The sequence below is a fragment of the Phocoena phocoena genome, chromosome 14 (assembly GCF_963924675.1).
Source record: "Phocoena phocoena chromosome 14, mPhoPho1.1, whole genome shotgun sequence".
Lineage (NCBI taxonomy): Eukaryota > Metazoa > Chordata > Mammalia > Artiodactyla > Phocoenidae > Phocoena > Phocoena phocoena.
In genome coordinates this window covers 58,574,237-58,597,440 of record NC_089232.1, presented here as the reverse complement: position 1 = coordinate 58,597,440, position 23,204 = coordinate 58,574,237, and the positions used below count along the sequence as shown (strand labels likewise).

The 23,204-nt window shown below is 33.3% G+C and overlaps 1 protein-coding gene across 2 annotated transcripts in view; it reads right to left on the bottom strand.

The window, feature by feature from the left end:
* MAP4K3 (mitogen-activated protein kinase kinase kinase kinase 3) overlaps positions 1-23,204 on the bottom strand; it is a 188,631-nt gene that overhangs the window by 25,651 nt on the left and 139,776 nt on the right. The window contains exons 15-21 of one of the 2 annotated variants that reach the window (XM_065891565.1): positions 22,099-22,161; positions 13,889-13,947; positions 8,196-8,234; positions 7,893-7,946; positions 5,374-5,416; positions 4,004-4,163; positions 2,809-2,921 (exon numbers count right to left, since the gene is read on the bottom strand). In XM_065891565.1, coding sequence (XP_065747637.1) covers positions 2,809-2,921; positions 4,004-4,163; positions 5,374-5,416; positions 7,893-7,946; positions 8,196-8,234; positions 13,889-13,947; positions 22,099-22,161 — 531 coding nt within the window. The remainder of the gene's footprint in view (positions 1-2,808; positions 2,922-4,003; positions 4,164-5,373; positions 5,417-7,892; positions 7,947-8,195; positions 8,235-13,888; positions 13,948-22,098; positions 22,162-23,204) is intronic. The other variant, XM_065891566.1, reaches the window with a different exon arrangement.

Here is a 23,204-nt window from a genome sequence, read left to right as displayed (position 1 = left end):
CAAACTTTTCTCTAGGCAATTATATGTACTCATGTATTTGTGTATCCTTCCAGACCTTTTTGCACATATTTATATACATGTCACCACAGAAATACTGTTTTTGTGTGTGTTTTAGAACATAAACAGTTATTCACTGTTTATCAACTTGTTCTTTGCCTTAACACTGGGTCTTGGACAGCATAAGTACACTGACTCATTTGCTTTAACTGCAGCACAGTATGAATATAACATACTTTATTTAGCAATTCTTAATTGTTATTGGATATTTAAAATTATTTTCAAATTTTTACTATAACAACAATGTGGAAATGATCACCCTTGCACATACCTTACTACATGTGTGAATGTTTTCTTTTAAGGATATGTTGTGAGAAGTGAAACTTCTGGAATATGGGGTCTGTACCTTTACATTTTAGTGGATACTGACTGCCAAACTGCCTTTCCAAGTGCCCACTTCATATTACTCCCACCAGCAATGTACGACAGTCCTGGTTCCTTATGGTCTCACAGACACTTAATGTTCTCAAACTGATAACAGTTTTTACAGGAGTAGAAAGTGTTTTCTCCTGTGTTTCTCATTAACTTGCATGCCTCTGATTGCTAGGAAGGTTGAGAATCTTTTTAAAAAATAGTTTTTCCTCTTTTGTGAATTCTTCCCACCCCCGCCCTGCCCCCCCCCCTTTTTTAACTGAGTTACTTTTTTCTTATCTATCTGTTGGAGCTCCTTATATATCTAGACTTAAATACTTTATCTGTTATATATATATTACAAATGTTTTCTCCTAGTCTGCACATTATGTTAACCTTGTTTACAGAGTGTTTTGTCAAGTGAAGTTTTAAATTTTGATGGACTCAAATGCATGAATCATTGTTCATAGTATACTGATAATTTGAGAGGAAAAATAGCACATCGCTCATCTATTACAATATTCTCAACAGTACCAGAAATTTCTCCAAGGGGCTACATTCCTGGGGTATATGATTTATCCCTGGAGAAGGAATCTCCTTGGGAGAGATTATAATTTAAACGTAAATTTAATGAAAGTCTAGGTTTCTTTTGAGGTTAATCTTAACAGCGTTTTAAGGAATGACATTATAATTTTTTCTCAATCTCATATAAATCAGAATTGTTTAAATGAGACCAAAATTAAAAAGCTACTGTTAATTGATTTCATATACATGATACAAATGAAATATTCTGTGTAGTACTACTTACATGAGTAACTTTTAGACATTACTAAAATTAAGACTATGAAATTTTACTTTGTAGATATGTTTATGAGGATGTACAGCTAATACTGCCATCAATTTCTGATAATTTTTTTCCATTTTGCAAATGATTTATGTACTTATTTTTTATCACATATCATCTATTTTAGCAAAACATCATTTTTAATTAGGGAGCTTTGAATGTTCTGTCAGATTTAACTTAAGTACTGACAGAATTGGCTGTAAATAATTTCAAGAAGCTGCACAAACTGTAATCATGTTTCAATACACCAGGGATACTGTTTATCCTGATACAGTCATGACATATTTATTTCAGAATTATTGAGACTGTTAGTTTAATTACTAGTTCCTTATCCTGATAAAATAAGGTAATAGAAAAAGTGAATTAAAAGTGCATAAATTAAAAAATGTATTCATCTCTCAAAGGTTATTATACTGTGTTGCAAAATCATTAGGCTGCATTTTTATACTACTACATTAGCAGGGATGCTAAAATTTAAACTGATGAAAGCAAAAAGGCACTACTCAGTTGGACAGACTTCATAAATCCTATTATTCCTACAGGACATTTCACTTTTGTTAAAAATGTCTTAAGTTTCACAAATTACAATGCATAACCCCAGTCAAGTGCTTTAACTGAATTATAAAAAATGGTATGTCATATCTATAGTGAAATCTTATGAAACAGTTGAACAGATACAGAACAAAAGCCTCTAGCAATGTGCTTAGTGCACAAAGTATAGCTGTATGCACATAACCATATGTCCTGTAAATTTCTAGAAAAATAACCAATGTCATTATACACAAAGACTTCCCCCAAAATACTGTCTTGTGATCTTGTTGGCAACCGCTGAATTGGGAATTTTAAGGATTTTTTTTTTGTTTGTTTTAAGTTCTATGATGATGGACAAATGTTGCCTGATGATTAAGAGTAAATTCTTTACAAATGTTAACAATTTTTAATCTCCCTGATAAATTCTATTTATGTTTTAGTAGTTATGTCATAGTGTTTTATCTAACATTTGTAACAGGAATAGCTGGTAAGGCTAACTTCACCTTTCCTAAAGTGATATCTACTAGAAAATAATCTTAATTTTTCTTCCTTGTTAGCTATTTTCTTTGAGTAACAGTAGTAATATCACAAATTATGTAACAGAAATTTGTCCTGAGGTAGAAGCTACGGCTTTCCTTATCTGTCATGTCCTTCCTTCAGTAAGTTCATTAGACTGTAAAAGTAATGTATAAGAATCATTCTAATCAACAAGAATAATATTTTCTCAACAATCACAAGAATACTAAGTGTTTAGCTGTACGCAGAGGTCACATTTTATAATATGCAATATAACAAATTGGCCTAAATAATCTGAAGAGTAGAAAGCTTTCATTCATGTTTACCATAGCGAAGTCATTTTTTTCAAGATTTAAACAATCTATTATCATTATAATTCATATATTAAAATATAAACATACAAATTTAAAATATATATTGCTAGAGTTCCATCAATTATAACTGCAAAACTAATTTAATAGTGAAAAAGGAAACACATATAAGTAGAGCTTATGAATATAAATACCTACTGGTACATCTTTCTTTTCTTTCCTCGCAAGGTTTGTGCCTCTGTGGTCATTCTGTTGTTGATATAATGAACCGTCTCGTTCACCATTTAACTGGAAGGAGCTCACTCCATTTCCTTCAGTAAGATATATTTAAATATATTAGAAAAGGATTAATTTTTATGAAAATTTTCATTCAGGAAATTATCAAGTAGGAAACAAAAAATATTATCTCTGAGACAGTTTCAGCCTTCATCTGGGATTACCCTATCAGAATATTTACTACTGTAAAAAGTCTTTTATAGGGCTTCCCTGGTGGCGCAGTGGTTGAGAGTCCGCCTGCCGATGCAGGGGACGCGGGTTCATGCCCCGGTCCGGGAAGATCCCACATGCCGCGGAGCGGCTGGGCCCGTGAGCCATGGCCGCTGGGCCTGCGCGTCCGGAGCCTGTGCTCCGCGGCGGGAGAGGCCACAGCATTGAGAGGCCCGCGTAACGCAAAAAAAAAAAAAAGTCTTTTATATATATGTTCTTCTACTTTTATCTCTATTTCTTTCACATATGCAAATTAAAATTCAGGCTGTATCTAAGTACATATATTTGTGTTAAAAAGAAAAGAAATACTGAATACATAACTACTGTCAGGAAAGGGGCGATTTATAGTCTGTTATCCAAGAAACATTAGTTGCTCTTTTCTTAATTGCTTCTTTTGCATAACACACAAGACACTTTACAGTACTAAAACAGTACCTTCTAGTATTACTTTGGAGGCAAATACCTAGCAAATACTGACAATCATTTTTCTAAAAATGGTTAAATGAAATAAAATAAAGGAGTCAAGCAAGGTATCCTCTTCTTTTTCTAAAACAGAAGTAGCCTAGGACCAAACACATTTTCCTTGTTTGTTCAGAGTTTAATTTCTTTTGTTGCCACGCTCTAGATATATAACGAATTGGGTACAAACGATTCTCCAAAAGAGGGAAGGCTAGATATGAAATGAGAAAGAAAAGGCAAAATATCCCAGACTGGGTCATAGGTAATCCTGTCATAAAAACACTTCAAACTATGAGGCAAAAAGCAGAAAACATCTCTAGAGCCATTGCCTTCCCTCTCCCTTCCGCAAAGGAATTTCAAATAATCTCTTAAAAGGAGTCCCTCCATTTTTTTCACACATTATGAAAACCTGGCAACATTCTTATTTCACCTTCTCTTCCCCCATTACCTAAAGCAACAGGCTTCTGTGGAGGTAACCTGGGAGGTGGTGGTCTAGGTGGAACTTGGGAGGGCTTTGCTGGGCTCTCTGATGTGGGACATCTCTTGATTGTCCCTTGATTATCATCCTCAGTAGAATGAGTTTCCTGTGGTATGAATACGGACTTAGGCTGAAATAATACAGAAAAGGAGACCAATGATTAAACATGAAATTATTCATGTTTCATTAAACATGAAAAATACTGAATATCTGCCCTGAAGTAAATATTATTATGTATCAGAGGCTTGCAAACTGTGTTTACTAGTTGAGTTTCAACTCTTATTGGATCATTCAACTATCTGGTTCAGGTAATCTTAATATATATCCTAAAAATGTACACCTAAAATATTTTCTCAGGAAAAAAAAAAGACCTGTTTCTATTAATTCCTCACAAGCCTACCCACTTAGACTTGCCAAATAAAAATATTCTGGTCTTTACGATCCCCAATTTAAATGAGTCTCCTTTTATTTTAAACATTCAGGCTAATCAAAGTTCAGCTCCTTGCAAGGCTAATCTAAACTGTCTCTTTAAGGTGACTCATTATCTTTTATGTTAATGCTTAATCTTTCAGACAGGGGGCAGAAGAAGATGCCAATTAAAATTTTATCAAATGAGAGAATACTAATTCAGCAATATGGGATACCTGGGGAACTCTGTGCAGACAATGGAAAAACCTTCAGTCAGCTGAAGGTTTGGAGAATTTATAAATTCTTATAATGTGTCCCTTATTAGGAAGACTGCTCAGCACTTATCTCTTTGAAATTCAGACCTCTGTATTTCTGCTAATGTAAAACTGAACAAGCAAGAACAGTCCTATTTACCTGGGTGAATCGTGATTTTCTTAAGAGTAAAATAAAAACAAAATATAGTAATACACTGGATATCTAGACTGGTCAGACTCCAATTCTCATTTATAAATCAATTTATAATTGATTTCAAACCTTACAACTCATTTTATAAACAGTTCATTTTATAATTAGAATTTGCTATGCATATGAACTTAATCAGTTACTAGTAGATTATAGATTTTGAAGAAGAAAATCTTATTAAAAGTATGAGTTTTCTAACCCAAGTGAAATACTAATCCATTAATTTAATCATTTTCATGTACAAATTTCTGGAACTTATTATTTAGAATAAACACCAAATGACAAGTTGGATGATTTAAAAAAGACAAACAAAAACAATCACAATTGTCTACTTATATCATGGTTAGTAACTTCTTCATGACTTTTCTTTGTGGATCCCAAGTTTAAATAAGCCACAGAGTAAGTATTAATACAGTATTAAAGTGGCAGACACACATACACAATTCAAACCGAGAAACAAATCTGCTTACCTTTGGTGGCAAAGGAGGTGGAACTTTTGCTTTCATGGTTGAACTATAAAAACATAAACACTTAGAATCAGAACTCGTCATTTTACAAACAAATCATTACTAAAATATGATTATATTTTTAAAGATACGGAAGAAAATTTTGTATAAACAAGTTTCTTTTTCTAAGGTTATGAGTGATTTTCAAAATACTTTGTGAAATGTTCAAGTTATGCTAAATGAAGTATTATTCAAAAGTAACTGAGTAGATATGCTTTCCTTTTTTTTTTTTTTGCGGTACGCAGGCCTCTCACTGTTGTGGCCTCTCCCATTGCGGAGCACAGGCTCTGGATGCACAGGCTCAGCGGCCATGGCTCACGGGCCCAGCTGCTCTGTGGCATGTGGGATCTTCCCGGACCGGGGCACGAACCTGTGTCCCCTGCATCCGCAGGCGGACTCTCAACCACTGCGCCACCAGGGAAGCCCTAGATATGCTTTCTTGTTTTCAAATATTATTTTAGTAATTAAAACTGGAAAAGATAGCCACAATTCCAATTTATATCAATTGAAAGGTAAATAATAGAAAAACACAAGCAACAGTTGGTTTAAGGAAAAATAGCAAAATGATATAAAAATATATTACAGTGTAAGCTTCATTTTTACTACTGTTAGATATGGAATATCTCTGATGAAGCTCATCAAAAGCTATATACATACTCTATGAAATTACTGGCAGAATTTATTTGGTTGAAGCTAAAATTCATTACAACTCAGAACTGGAGTTTTAGAAGTACTAAAAATTAAAAGATTATGGAGCATATACTCTCAGATGAGGAGACTGAGGCTCAGAGAGGTTAAGTGACCTGATTCAAGGTCACAGAGTGGTGAGGTAGAAAGGAAAATCAATGCCCCAGCTGCTTCTCAGGTGTTTCTGTCACTCTACCATGAAACTGCATCTTTCTTTAAAAACAAACAAAAAACAAACAACAAAACCCCCAAAACTAAAAGGACTAAATATTAATAATTACGTAAGTGAAAATATTCTCCCCTCAAAAATACATTTATATCCAAATTATTTATTTGAAACATATCAGATGAAATTTAATCAACTATATAGTAAGACTCTTTGTAGCTACAGTAATAATTACAGCTATTACTGACTAATTTATAACATTAAACTACAGGATATGTTTACTGTCTTTGTAAATTTTTTTCAAAGTTCTTTTTTTATCAACTCGCGCTATGGACTGAATTGTGTCTACTCAAAATTTGTAGGTTGAAACCCTAACCTCCAATGTGCTTGTATTTGGACACAGGGCTTCTAGGAGGTAACTGAGGCTAAATGAGATCATATGGGTGGGGAGCTAATCCAACAGAATTGGTGGCTTTATAGGAAGAGGAAGAGATCTCGATCTCGATCTCTCTCTGTCTCTCTGTGCACAGACTGAGAAAAGGCCATGTGAAGACACAGCAAGAAGCCAGCTGTCTACAAGCCAGGATGAGGGCCCTCACCAGGAACTAAATCTGCGGGCACCTTATCTTGGACATCCCAGCCTCCAGAACTGTGACAAATCTCTGTTATTCAAGCCACTCAGTCCATGATATTTTGTTATGGCAGCCTGAGCTAAGACATATTTTGGTACTAAGAAGTGGGGTGCTATTGTAATAAATCCATAAAAATGTGGAAGCAGTTATGGAACTGGGTAATAGGTAAAGGCTGGAAGAGTTTGGGGGTACATGCTAGAAGTACAGACGTTAAGAGCAAGCGGTCAATGAGAAAAGAGGAGAGCCGGTGAGAAAGCTTCCATCTTCTTAGAGAATACACAAATAGTCATTAACAGAATGTCCTTTAATGGACATTAAAGGCCATTCTGGTGAGGTCTCAAGATGGAAATGATGAATGAGTTATTGGAAACTGGAGGAAAGGTAATCATTGTTATAAAGTGGCAGAGAACCTGGATGAATTGTGTTCATGTTCTCGTGTTTTGTGGAAGGAAAATCTGCAAGGGATGAAATCGGATAGTTAGCTGAGGAGATTTCTAAGCAAAGTGCTGAAGGAGAGGCGTGGTTCTTTCTGACTGCTTACAGTGAAATGTGATTGTATTTGGAGATAGTGCTTCTGGGAGGTAATTAAGGTTAACTGAGGTCATAATAATGAGGTCCTAATCAGATAGGACTGGTGGCCTTATAAAAAGAGGGAGAGAGATTTCTCTCTTTGCATGCACACACTGAGCAAAGTCCATCTGAGGACATACTGAGAAGGCAGCCACCTGCAAGCCTGGAAGAGAGCTCTCACCAGGAACTAAACTGTCCAGCAGCCCAGCCTCCAGACCATGAGAAATAAATACCAGTCTATGGTATTTTGTTAAGGATGCCCAAACCGACTAATACAATTAGAACAGAGAAAAGGAAAGAAACTGTGGTACAACCCATGATACTATATTATTAATGATATTAAAATTACTTCAAAATTAAGCTGCCAAATTTACTAAATCAGGTCAAATGACACTTTTTCTTTTACCAAAAATGGAAACAGAACTTACTGTTTAGATTCATCATCATCCCCTTCATCATCTTCTAAATGTGCCACATGCCCTCTAAGGATAAAGAAGGATAATTCCACTGTTACCAAATGGACTTTACCACCAAAACAGCTTAAGAAGAAATTTTAGAAAATGCAGGAAGGGCTACTGTAGGACAGAATTTTATTTCTATGTCTTTACAGGATTCAGGATATTAAAACAACAACAACAACACCATCTTAGGCTACATGACAGAGAAGGGGGTAAAGAGACTTTACTCATCTGTAACAAAGTATTTCAAGCTTAATTAAAAATTAAAGTTACCGCTGATGTAATTCTTCTTCAACAGACTTCAGAAGACTCCTTAGGAGAAAAATAAAAATTAAAAATAATGTGAATAAAGCAAAGAAATACTAAGTACAATTTTTCATCACTTTAACCTTATCTATAAATTTAAAACACTTTTTTACTATTCACTAAAAACTTGCTGTAACGATCGCTATACCATAAAATATCAGGTTATATTTAATGAGGTATCTATTTTCTGTTGCTAATGTCTTTATACATGTATTTTAAATGAACAAAATAAATCCAAGTGTTTATTGAAAAATACCAATTCAGACAAAGGACAACCCACCATGAAATGTCACAACTGGGACTGACAAAACAATAATTGCAGGGTCACAGTCAGGGGTTTCCAGGATTTAAATTTTACCTGGAATATTTTACCTGACACCTGAAATTATATTTTCTTTTTCTTAATGTAAGAAAGGTGACACACTTTAAAAAAACATCATGCTCTCAGGCAATCCTACAAAATGAAACTCAACGTGTTGGATCTCTGCAAAAGCATGCATGCATGTGATGTGAATACATGAATGTAGTAGCACTTTGCTTTCACAAAAGACACTCACTTACCTGAGGTGCCTGTTCTCCAGTGGTGTACTGGCAAACACATTTACACTTTTGGGAGACTAAGCCTGTATCAGACCAGGTGCGAGGATTTTATCATTAGGAGCAATTTATAAAACTCTGATATTCAGGAATGTAAGAGAGAACTCATGGCATTCCTGAAGTTCCCTTACTTCTTTTCACTGCAAGTTCATGCAACATACCTCCTATGTTATACTCTTCAAGCATCAGAAACTCAATAGCCTTCTTAAAGCTAACGAGACAGAAATACGGTTACTGACAGATTACTGTGGTAAAAGTGATTCAGCAGAAAATTTACTCTCCTCAAAAGTTGTAAGGTAGTACCTTCTAATCATGTGCCCTTCCTATATATAGTGGAAAAAACTGCCCTCAGAATTATCAAAGCACAAAACCAGAGAAACTGAAAGGTATGATTAGCTGGTATAAATAATTAATAGAATAGACTTTAGCCATCAAATGTTTTAATTAGGATAGTTTAATAACAATTTAAGTATTAAAAAGTGACAAAGTTTTAAATCTGGACTTGTAAATGACATAGGAAAACCATAAACTAATTGCAAATCCTATTTTGCAGATAAAAAACTTAAGGTACTTCAGTCAAATGTATTACCTATTCACAAAGCTTTTCAAGGACTAGCTCTAAGAAGACAGGACTTCTACCTAGAGGCAGTATAGCAAAATGATGACAGGTTGTGAAGCAAAGACAGCCTGAATCTGAATCCTGCCTCTGCCACTGTAAGCTATGTGGCCTTCGACAAGTTACTCTGATTTTCCTAAGCAAAATGGGAATTACAATAGTACCTATGTCAAAATGTTTATCTGCAGATACAATTAATTATTTCTTTGAATAGTATTTCAGAGCACAGTAAGTACTCAATTAGTGTTTTCTTTATTATTATCAACTAAGCAACATTTCTCTAAACAGCAATTCTCAAAGCGCGGTCTGGGGATCCTGGGGGTCCTTTAGGCTCCGGTAAGAGGTCTGCAAGGTAAAAAAACTATTTTCATAATCTAAAGCACTTTTTTTTTTTAACTCTTAATTCACTCTTTTTCTTTCTTTTTTCACTCTTACTATTTCATTGAGAATGAAACTCTGGAGTTTTCTGGAGACTATGAGATGTATGATATCATAATAGATTAGTAACAGATATGACAATCCAGCTGTCTTCTATTAAGCCAGACGTTAAGGAGATCTGCAAAGAATATAAAACAATGTCACCTTTCTTACTAATATTATTTTGTTTCAGGAAAAAAACAGCTATTCTTCATAAAAAATGTTATTTGTGGTCCTCAACAAAACGTTTGCTGTATTATACTGACATATATAAAGCTGCTTCTAAGTCTCATGAGAGGAACAAAGTGGTGTTGCAAAGAGGGTACCATTAAGAGGTGGCATTTGAATTGGTTCTTTATTTTTTTTAAAGACTTTTTTTGATGTGGACCATTTTTAAAGTCTTCATTGAATTTGTTACAATACTGCTTCTGTTTTATGTTTTGGTTTTTTGGCAACGAGGCATGTGAGATCTTAGCTCCTGACCAGGGATCGAACCCACACCCCCTGCATTGGAAGGTGAAGTCTTAACCACTGGATCACCAGGGAAGTCCCTGAATTGCTTCTTAAAGATAAGGAATTTTTTAATACACACAAAATTTTTTTTATGGTAACATGGAATGAGTATATTACTATTTGAAATAAATAAATATTTTGAAAAGTTTTCAGTTTAAATTTCCAATACTATAAATATTGATATTTATAAGTGATATAAACAAAAGCTCATTGGAATCCTTAATAATTTTTAAGACCATAAAGGGATCCTGAGACTAAAAATTTCGGAAGCACTGCTTTAAATTATTTTACCAAATTAAATGTAATATCTCTGAACTGTACAGTGGGCTTTCACATCATCTTAGAAGATGTGAAAACAAACTTTTTCTTAAGCATGTGACAATATTTTTTGAGCCATTTCTTTTTCCAATAGAGAATATTAGCATTTGAAAATAATCAAGAGGGGAATTTAAATGTAGTTTATTTTCAGTTTACCATATTTAATTGGACTTATATGCCATTCCACTTTTTAAAACATTATCTTCCTGGGAGTATACGTTCTGTAAGAATAAGAGAACATGAAAAAGCAGATATCCTAAGGCTAGGGACTCATATGCATATTTTTAAATTCATTTACTTGTAAATTTCCTACTATGTGTTAAGATATTTTGTTAATAAAGTTACAGAATTCATGAAGTCTTAATGAAAAGTAGAAAGTATGATTTGCTTTTCAGCCTTTATAAAAGAGAAAATGAAATATGGCTAATTTGCATAAAGGTTCATTTATACCGTATCTTGAGAGCATTGGAGAAAAATGTGATACTGATTTAATCACCAATACTGGATGTGACATAATAAATAATGTCACTATTCACTGGTCTACTTGGATTCCTCTATTATGGAATTCTGAGAAAGTAACGAATAAAACAAAACAAAAATGATGCCCTCATATTGAACTACTAAGTCAACTGAAAATGACCAGAAAATCTGGATGAAGAGGTTAAAAATGGAAAAACATAGATCATAGATTTAACTGATAAAGTGAAGAAACTGATAGGGAGAGAAGTCAAAAACCACCACCAAAGTATTTGGCATCTTTGAATTAGCTGCTGGTTACTAGAACCATTCAAAATTGCCTAACTGACTCAAAACAATCTGTAAGTACTGCCCTGATTAGATTTGAGAACAAACCAAAAAACTTCCCTATTTCTTTAAAACCAAAAAGCAATTTTATTCTCTCATATTCACTTGCTCTTACAATCAACATTTACTGAGTAAACACTACAAATAAGGGCAACTAATGTGTATTAAACCCTAAATGTGCTAAATGCTTTACAATGGTTATTCCATTTCACCCTTAGCATACTATGAGGCAGGTACTATTATAATCCCCATTTATTAGAGAAAATTGAGGTAAATTTCTACAAGTTACACAGTTTATAGCAAGAGACAGTTCTGACTCTAGATCTGGCATTTACTACTACTATACTTAATTATGCCAGGAATTTCTTTTCATTATTATTTAAATCTTTAGAAGAGAATTTATTTTTAGAACTTTTGCTCTACATTAAAAACAAAATCAGAAATAATTTAGAGTTTTCTTTTAAAAATAGTATTTTGTTGGTTTAAATAGTCAGAAAAGTTGACCCCAATAATAACAATTCAAAAGAAAACAACCCAGTAAGTCAAAACACATATGCATTCTGTTAAAAAAAACAAACAAACTTAGTTCCTGCGTGGTCTGGAATAGGCAGAAACCCATAAATGGAAATCTGTCTGCCTGATCACCTATGGAGAAAGCAGGAAATCCTGTGAGTTTTAAAACACTGCCTAGTCACAAGAATAAAGCAGACATAGCAGTACAGTAAGAGAAGTGCTACATCCATGCTCATGTCACATGTATGTATATACCTGTACACGAAACACAGCCAAAGGGCAAACTTTGGGGCAACCTACCTTGCCAGTGATTCGTTATATAGAATAAAGTTCCTTAAGCAGGGATCCAATTAATCAAAAAATGAAGGTTGGGGAAATTATTAACCTTTACCTAGCCAAAGTAACTATATAATATGAAAATGTCTAACAATCAAAAAATCAGACAATGGGGACTAAGGAATCTAGAAAAGCATTTAATGATAGGCCATTTTGGGGGTATTTTTGCAAGTATATAATATAAAAATATATTTAAAATAAACCAAAGTAAATGAAATATTTTTCAAAATTATACAATCTCTTAAAAATACATCAAAATTTGCTAACAAGATCCTTAAAACTAGTGACCTGAAATTTAGACAAAATAACACAAAAACACGTCAGAATTTATTTGCTAACCCATTATGAGACAAACTTTCCTTTGTTGCCCATCAACAAATCAAGACAAACTATAAACAGCAAATGTTACTATTTTGATAAAATTTCATTTTTCAACCAGGGAAATTTTAGACTTATTTTCCATTTTAGGAAACATAAGGTTTAAAACAAAAACAAAAACTTCATGTTATTTAACTGAAGCTCAGCAAAATCAAAACTAATGCATTTCTCTAGCTTGTCATTCAATGCTGTGTCTGGGTTAAGAAAAGAGCATTTAAACATTTCGTTTATAAAAAAAGAAACATGATTTTGCATTATTATCTCTAAATCTGAGTTGCTTGTCTTTTAGTCACTGCTTAACATATTAACATATTTTAACTAAATATGGGTATATAATATGTCTCAAACCTCTAATGTCACTGAAATTATATTTGGAAATTTTAAGTAGTTCTGATTATTGAAATAATATCTACATAGCTGGGAGATTCTGGCAATTTAAATATTTCCCTATAAATTAGCTTTTATAATGATAGTTCATCCATGAACTCAGGAAATGAGACTCTACGGGGAAGAGCTGAGTCCTGTCCCCATATCTTGCTAATTCAGGCCTACGAACATCTTAAATTGTTACACCTTGTAAGCTGCCTTTTCACCACCGTGCTGCACCACCTAGACAGTGCCTGGTATACTGCAGACCTTAAACAACCGTTGGATTTATTTCTTGCATAAAATAAATAACTTTTAAACCTTGAGACATATTTTAATGGCTATCTACTTTTTAAAAGACTCTTAACAGCTAAAAAGTTAAGACAAAGATTTTTAAAGAGTGTGAATATTTCCATCTGTCTTCATAGGCCAACACATCTGGGAGATGTACCAAAGCAAGTTTTGTAAGTAATAAACAGGTCAACTTTGCAAATAAAAGAAATAAATTGCTGAAACATATACTCATCTTTAGTTGGAATGTACTTACTTTCTCTAACAGGTAAGGTCTACAAAGTAGCTTGATACAAAAAATTTAAGGGGACTCTCCCCATTATGACAATTATTGAGTAGATGATTAGCAAGGTAGTACTAAAGAAAAGTTAAAAGCATATTATAAAATATATCTATCAGACTAGTACAATTTACTACTGGAAATATTTAAAATACAATTAATATATAACATATTTTAAGGCAACTTAAGTATTCTTAAATTTAAATTTAATTTTAAAAGAATTTTACTTACTTGTTTGCACCTAAAAAGTAACTACTTTGGTGTCCTTGTCCATATTCTAGTTGTAGATCCTAATAGTACAGAATAAAATATTCAGCAAAATAGTAGTGTATCACAAATCATGATACACTAACGCATATTGTCTTTAAAAGAGAAACCCCGGACTTCAAATAAATCTGTATTGCTATATGTTCTTAAAAAGAAAGCAAGGTAGGACTTTCAGCAATAAAAGATTTCAGAAGTTTGTAGTCTTAATTTATGTATTTTATTATTTAAGTTACCAAAATTTTCCTGGGAACTTGTTTGAACACCATATGCAAGTTTCATTTATGGTTACTGCTACTGTAATTAACATTTGTAAAAATCAGTTTTTGGAATGAAAAAAGCTGAAAAAAGTATTTATGCTCAAGCTATAATGAAGCAAAAATGATTACAGAAGAGAACAAGCAACAAAAATCTTGGTTTGACTTTGTATATAAAATCTGCAATAATTATGTATATATACACATTCACATATTTCTACTACTGCTTCATGCAGGTAATAATTTTTTAAAGGTTAAAAAGAAGGTGGTCTTTCAAAGTGAATTATACATGTGAAATTGCAGAAGATTATAAACTAAATTTAAGGACTTTAAATATTTTTTTAAAGAGTTAAGTAGCAAAACTTCAAACGAATATTATTAAGGCAGTTCTTCAACTATTTAAACATTTCCACTGAACGCTGCAGGTTGTAGAGTTAAGAACTGAAATTTAAAGGAACTAACAATCTATGTGCTTAACTGAAATGCCTTCTTGAGGAAAAAAAATGATTTCCAACAACCACGGAAAGTACAGTTTCGTTTTCTCCCACTGTATTTCAAGCACCGTTTTAATGATTAAGGGGGAATAGTTAACATTTTAAATGAATTTTATTTTCATTAGAATATAGTGTACTTAAAGCGCTATCTAGTTCTACAATATACTGCCAGATGCACAATGAGGACTTAATGCAAAAGTTACCTTCTTGGAGCAGCCTTCCAAGGCTGTCCAGGAAGATAGGTGTAACCTTCTTCGCGACTCCACGGCATTGAACACATAGTTCTCCTCTAGCGTTTACACTGACTTTTAATTAACTTATTTACAAGTTTATAAAAATGGTAGCCAGGCTATAAGCTCCTCAAACAAAGGAAAATTGTTAAATCCATCTTTTTTCCCTACAGCCTAGGGTCTAGCATCGTACCTGGCACACACTAATTAGGCCCTAAGAAAATGTGTGTTCAAACGCCATTTGTTTATTTTACTGTAAACAGATAACTAACACTTCAGCCTCATTAAGATATACATAGATAATTACAGATCACACAAATACTAAGCCTAGAAATACGAGACTTCTAAGCAATACATCACATTTAAGTGAAAAGTTAAAAGCCAAAAGCCCGGTTTAGACAAGGCTCAAATTTTGTCTTCTTCAATAATTGTGTTCTTGCATGCATAATAATATATGTTCTTACCAGTGACAGAAGAGATAACACATCATAAACAAAAAAGATTAGTGAACTGTCACACTGGTATCACATAAAATTCTAATGAAATTCGGATACCTGTTCTCTTTAATTTGTAATGATAGCTCTTAATAGGATGAAATTGCTATTATCATAAGACTGCCACACAATTATTATGCTGCTCTATTTAAGTGGTCATGACTTTATATAGGAGACTTTAAGCTTTGGTATTTAGTAAAGAAAAGTACTAATCTCAATGAATACCTTTCTGAATTCAACTTCATTTTCTTTAGCTATGCATAACTGGGCCCTTCTACGGGACCAGCAACCTCTTTAGCCAATATAATCTGTTAAGCCTTTAATCAAATGACAGCTTTCAAAAGCGTAATTTGTGCAGAGTGGCCATGGCTTGTGTTATATAAATATAGATATGTCCTAAGAATAGCTAGCTTATCTGCTACATGACAATTACCAGGTTGATGATAATAATTTTTAAAAAATCAACTGATATATTTAGGAAGGTAAGAGAAGAATCTGAAATAACTAATGAAATATTTTAATAGAAAATGGACTGTAAATTCACATACAGAATAACATTCAGGATGGGGAGAAGTTGCTGACAGATCCAGGTCTGATGATTAAATGTGGCATGTGTTAAGCCCTACCAGGAAAGCTAAAATTGAAAGGGTTTCATTCTTTATTAATTCCTTCTCTGTAAATCAAGTTATGTTTTAGCATCCATAGAAAAAAAACAAAACAAAACCCACGTGCTAGGCATGTCATCAAGGAAAAGGATTGCACTAAGTCCTTCTAATAAGTAGTTAATCTCATTTAATTCAACTATTATTTACTAAGCACTTATTATATGGCAGGAATTCAGACAGCAAATCAGACAAGAAAAATGAGAATAAATAAAAAGGAAAGGAAGAAAAGGGAAACTTGGGCAAAGTTATTAGTCATTTACGTATCTTTAGGGTAGTCTAAGAAAGACTGATCTAAAATGCTTTCCAAAGGGACTTGGACGCTATTCTGTAATAGAAAAATGCTACCAAAGTTATGCTTGGAAAAGCACTCAAAATAACCCTATAAAATGATGGTAAAACATGGCCATTCTTTATAAGCTAAATAAGAATACATCTGAACATGCCAGGATAGACATAGAAAATTTAGTAGCATAAATCAGGCATCAACTTACTAATGAATGACAGTGTTTAACTACACAAAGTCAAAGCAGTAACAACATGGATGAAAACATGCAATAGCCCAGTGCAGATTCAAATTGAACACTCAGCAAAAAATTTAAGATGGTCAACCTAAGCCCAATTAAAATATCTTTTGGGGTCAGAAAGTCCTAACTTCAGTGTTTTAATGAATAGAGGAGTACTTCTGAACTTGGATAGAGCCTCTAAGAAGACATGGTCCCAGCAAGAGCTGAAAAAGAACAGAGGATGTGGCGTGGAACACTGGAAAAGAAAAATACATGACCAAGAAAATCTTATTATTGTTTTTTTTAAAACCCATCTGGAGATTACAAAGTCTATCTATACCTGATGAGAAAACAGCAGGAAGTCAAAAGAATTGTTACAGTTGGCTACAAAAACACTTTAACAATATGTTTTAACCAAGAAAAAAGAGAATAGCAGAATGTTTATTTCTCATCAAAAAAATGAGGAAATATGGCACACGAGTAAGGTGTTAGGAGACACCTTTTAATGCGGTAGATAATTTACAGAAGTAAAAAGGGACTAAACCCTCGATAATTCTTATTTCTTAAAAAGAAAAGCAAGTAGGGTCAGAATACTAACTGAACAAGCAGTGTTCTGACTAATAAAAGCAGAAGACTTAAGGGGACTCAAAGTGAATAAACATGACTTTTGTATAGCAAGGCTGGAAATGAATATCAGCAGGTTAGTTTTTTTTTTTTCTTTTTAAATTTTACTGAAGTACAGTTGAAGCAGGTTAGTTTTGATACTCTAGAAAATGTCCTGTAATTGTGCAATTATGAAGGTGAGTTTTCCCTAGAAATTGCTTCATATATAATAAGTAAGAAAAGTGACCATACAACATAAATTTTATAGTAATAGTTTAACAGATTTAAAATTAACAAAGTTGATGTTTCTTTTCCAGAATAAATTTAACTTTATTTATAGACTTTATTCAATTCTGACCTAATTCAGGGGTAATCTTGTAGTACTTCTGTTATGGTTACTGATAATGATAAACTGGGTATATCTTTTGGACATGTTTTTAATTATAACCTAAATATTTTATTCTTACTTTTTCAGGAATACTGTAAGTTTCTTCAGAGCAATGATTATGTCACTACTTATGTTCCTCCACAGCAATTAACATAGTGTTTTACATATACAGTTGACCCTGGAACAACATGGGTTTAAACTGTATGAGTCCACTTATATGCTGATTTTTTCAATAAATACATACTACAGTATCACGTGATCTGCTGTTGGTTGAATCCAAAGATGTAGAGTGACATCAAGGCCAACTATAAAGTTATACTCGGATTTTCAACTGCTGGTGTCCTTAATCCCCTTGTTGTTTAAGGGTCAACTGTTCTTACCTTTCAATATATTCTTCACTGGTATATGGGCCAAAATGCCTAGTAGAACTAGGAAAATTAGAAAAAATTAGCAGCAGCTGAACAGATGTGTAATACTTTTTAACGTAAAGACAGCATCTTGTAGACTGGCTATATCCATTCTTATGGTTATGGGCAAAACTCTTTATTATTATGGAATTTTGCTGAGTTTTTTTCTTTGCCTTTTTAACTCAGGCATCTTTCAAAATTTAAAGACCTTTCTACTCACTAACAATGTTAAAATTCAAGCTCTGTAACTCTGGTTTCATATATTATGATTGCCTGATTAAAAAAAAAAACCTTTACTATAGTAATGATTCTAAATTCATTTACAAAAATCATAAGATGAATACCCTTAGCACTTAAAACAATCAGAAAGCATTGATGACATGGAAGTTTTAGGCAGCAAGGTCTTTAAGGGGGTAAATGTTTCTTTTTGTTCCCAAAAGATTTAGGGCTGTCATCTTGGTGCCAATTGTCTACTAAGATGACAGACAGACATTTTGGGTCCATCAGGTTTCTAGTGGCCAGCAGTAAGTATTTAAGAGTTGAAATCCTGTTCACAGTGCTAAGGTTTTAGAACTATGAAAGTAGGAGACTGAAATAATTATGGACACTTCACATCAAAAAACAAAAACACTAATTTGAAAAGACACATGCACTTCAATGTTCATAGAAGCACTATTTACAATAGCCAAGACATGGAAGCAACCCAGGTGCCCATCAACAGAAGATGTGGTATATACATACAGCGGAATATTACTCAACCATAAAAAAGAATGTAACATTGCCATTTCCAGCAACATGGATGGGCCTAGAGAATGTTATGCTTAGTGAAATAAATCAGACAAAGACAAATATCATATGACATCACTTATATGTAGAATCTAAAAAATAATACAAATGAATCTATTTACAAAACAGAAACAGGCTCACAAACACAGAAAACAAACCTATGCTTACCAAAAGGGAGAGGGAAGGGGGAGAGAAAAGTTAGGAGTATGGGAATAACAAGCTACTGCACATAAAATAGATAAGCAAAAAGGATTTGCTATATAGCACAGGGAGTTATACCCAGTATCTTATAATAACCTATAATGGAACATAATCTTAAAAAGAACCCCTGAATCACTATGCTATATCTGAAACTAATGCAATATTGTAAATCAACTATACTTCAATAATATACACATACACACACACCAGAAAATAACAAGCGTCAAAGAGGATGTGGAGAAATTGGAACCCTTGTGCATTGCTGGTGGGAACTGTAAAATGATGCAGCAGCTATGGAAAACAGTATGGTAATTCCCCCCAAAATCAAGCATAGAATTATCATATGATCCAGCAATTCCCCTTCTAGTTATATACCCAAAAGAACTAAAAGCAGAAACTTGACAGATACTTGTATATCTAGGTTCACAGATGCATTATTCACAATAGTGTCCGTTGATGGATGAATGGATAAACAACATGTGGTTATACATATAATGAAATATTATTCAGGCTTAAGAAATTTTGACACATGCTACAACATGTATGAATCTTGAAGATGTTATGACATTATGCCAAGTGAAGTGAGCCAGTCACTTACATTATTTGTCACAAAACGACAAATAATGTATGATTCCACTTACGTGAGGTACCTAGAGTACAGAAAAATTCAGAGACAGAAAATAGAATGGCAGAATGGGAGTTACTGTATAATGGGTAAGGAGTTGCACATGAGAAGATGAAAACGTTCTGGAGATCAACAGTGGTGATGGTTGCACAATATGAATGTACCTAATGCCACTGGACTGTACACTTAAAATGGTTACAATGGTAAATTTTATGTTATGCATACTTTACTACAATAAAAAAATAACTATGGAACATATATGTTGATTAAAAAGAGAGACAGCATGAGCACAAGACCAGTATTAGTGGGGAAAAAAAATATTGCCATTGTTGGGTAGAGGCAATAGTGGTTTAGGTGGAATTGTTGAGCCAGGGTGCTTAGGTCAAACCCCAGCTCCACTATTATTTAGTTGGGTGGTTAAAGTCGATTTCAGCTTCTATGCACTTTAAATCCCCTTATTTGTAAAACAAGGATTAAAATTTAACATATTTAAAGTGTTTAGAATATAAAACCTGGCTTAAAAAAACTTCTAGGTAAGTGTTAGCTTTTATCATTAAAAGTGGGCTTTTTAAGGTTGATTTTATAAATAGTAGGATCTGACAAATATTTCATTCATCCCTCTTCTGCCAGAACTATCCACAAGTTAATTGTCCCTAAAGCCCTTCTCTGTCACAAGACTCCCTTGTCAGCTGCTCCCTCTATCATAAGAAACTACTGATTATGTAAGGGGTGTGGGAGGTAGTTCTAGGGAACAGAGCCATGATAACTCACTCAAGTTACTAGGCTAGTTACACACAGGGTAGAGAAAAGAATATTTGTAACTCTAAAAGTAGCATATTTCTGGTTTTGGTGTTGTATTTTCCTGGAGAATATTAATACCTAAAACAGTCAATTTAAACTTTTGATTCTGTGGTCTTTTATTTCCACAACAAATGTCACTACTGTCATTCTAGCCTACATATGCCTAATTCTGAAGAAATTTTCAGTCCAGAAATCACTGGCAGTGCTGTCTTCAGGCACTGCACCTCACTTGTCCCCTCACATGGTTAATTCTGGCCTCACGCTTTCTGGCCTCTCTGGGCCGTTTACTGACTCTTCTAGTGTTCCAACTGCTTCTTCCCACCTCCAGCGTTGGTTCTACCTTTGACTGCAAAACAGGCATCACCCCTGTGGTGACCAATTTTCTGTACTTTCTTTCTTCAGACCTAACCGGGGAACACATGCAATCTCATGGTTTCATCTATCATTTCCTCTTTGATGACTTCAATCTTCCTTTTCTGAGCTAATCCCATAATTCTAGTAGTAGTGTGACCATTCCATAATTTCAGCTCTTTATCTGCCGTCTCTCAGAACTGTGCCAATGACTGTTCCCACGTTAAACCCCATGACACTTAGTAGTCAACTGTCCATTATTTTCCTGGAAAATATATAATGGTTCCTATACAATACTGGAATCAGTCTTTTAGTCCCTCCCAGAAGGCAGATGAACCATATCAACCCAAAAGCTTTCCTCCTTCTTTGACTTCCATAGTACCCATTATATGTTAGCCTTTCCTCATCAATAGTCACCACCAGAAAAAATTTTGGCAATGCACTGTACATTTTGTTGCATGGCTAAGAGTTTATATACACAAATATTTTCCACTGATCCAAGACTGCAACTTTCCTAAAAGAGAAATTATGTCTAAAATCTCTTTTATGTTCTACAAATGTTACTGGGCATAGATATAGGAATTTATATAAAGAATCATTTCAACTAACCAGAATTGAAAGAGGTATGTTATTAAGGCAGAAAGGGAGGAAAGAGTAGGAAAATTCGATTGAAAAGGCAGAAAAGTGGAATCTAGGATTAAATATGGAGGCAACTTGGGGCCCTGGCCAGCTACAGAACTAGAAAAAACTATTTAATAGCAACTATTAAAAGTACTACTTAATATTTACTAGGGTTAATTGCCCATCTTTTCTTACCTAATGGTAAGATAGCCTTAATATTTATAACTTCAGGGAGTTTTTATAACCCAAATTTTGGCCTGAGAAAACTGGATACTTCATAATGCTACAAAGTTAAATTTTATCTGAGACTGATTTCATTGTTAATCAGGGGTAAATTATTTTTTTTAATTATATGTATTTTATTTTTGTAATATATGGATATGTATATATATGGATGGTTTCTAGTTCACTAAAACAAGTCACATTATTCAAACTGGACATTTTTATAAGGAAATGTAATTTCTAAAGAAAAAAATCCATATCTGAGTGAGAAAAAAAATGTTCTTATAAAAAAGAAAAAACTTTAACTTTTTGTTGTAACGTTATAATATATTCAAGTAAATATGTTTATTTAATGTGTAGAAAAAATTGCTATCATCCTTTCTATATGGTAGGTTGCTAACTGGCAGGAACTTATAAAACAATGCTTAAACCGGTTCATTAAAACTGGACAAAATGTTTGATTAAAAAACCATGAAAGCAATTAAGACTAAAACAACGCTGACAAAGAAAATCAGAAGATGAGAAATACCAGATTAGATCTTGCAGTGTAGTATATTTCTTCTGAACTGTCCAAAAAATCATCACTGTCGGGCTGTTTAGCAGAGACCAAGAAACCCAAGTTATTAACACTTAGACTAAAAGCCACAAATTCACAATGGGAAACTCACAAGTGAAGTAAGTCCTGCTAACATAACTTTATTAAGGTAAATGCAAAGTCATATCAGATTAAGGAGCTTCTAAAAAAGCAACAGTGCAACAACTTTGCTCTATAATACAGTTACTAATTTAGTACAGAATTTAAATACATGCAATGGTAAGTTAAAAAGAGAAGCAGAAAATAACAATTGGCATTTATAAACATCATGATTATGTTTTCTTCTAAACCTTCTCCATCTTCTATATAAAGGTCAGGCTTAAGTATTATAACATGATCATTTTAAGAATTTTTCTTTAGCATTCCTTTCCTCCATGCTGGTATACTGAATTAGAGCAACTCTTTAAGTTAAAAGGCTAAAGACTCCCTTTGTATGCCTTTAGTCAAGTGGGTTAAAATAAGCATTAAATTTAAGAAGAAAGTTCCCACTTCAATTCTGAGCGTTCATTAACAGTTACTTTCTTCTCATTATTAAGCATAAAAGGGAAAAAAATGAAACATATAATCTGGAGCTTTGGTTAAGTAATTTCATTAGGATTAATTTTGTTTGTTTTTTAAGTCTCATTTTTTATTCTTCCATAGAATATTAACATCTCAAATGTTTGTACAGCATTTTGCTTCTGAGACTGCACCTAATATTTTATCATATATCTGGAAAGGGGTATATAAAAAATTAACAAAAGAGAATCATGAAAAGAATGTTTTAGCAATCTTTAAGTAACTGATAAATTTAATCTGCTCTGTACACCTAGTCTCTCCTGAGTCTCAGTTGCTCCAAAGAGATTGGATTCTGTCCTGATGTTTAGAAAAGGTGGTTTACACTCTTAAAAAACTGCCCATAAATTTAATTAGAAGATATGCTATTACTGGACCAACACTGTAGTATAAAATTGTGGCATTTATCCTAATAAATATATATGTAAAAAATTCCTCAAAAACTGCAAAGCAAAAAAAAAAAGAGCTAGCATTAAAAACATTTA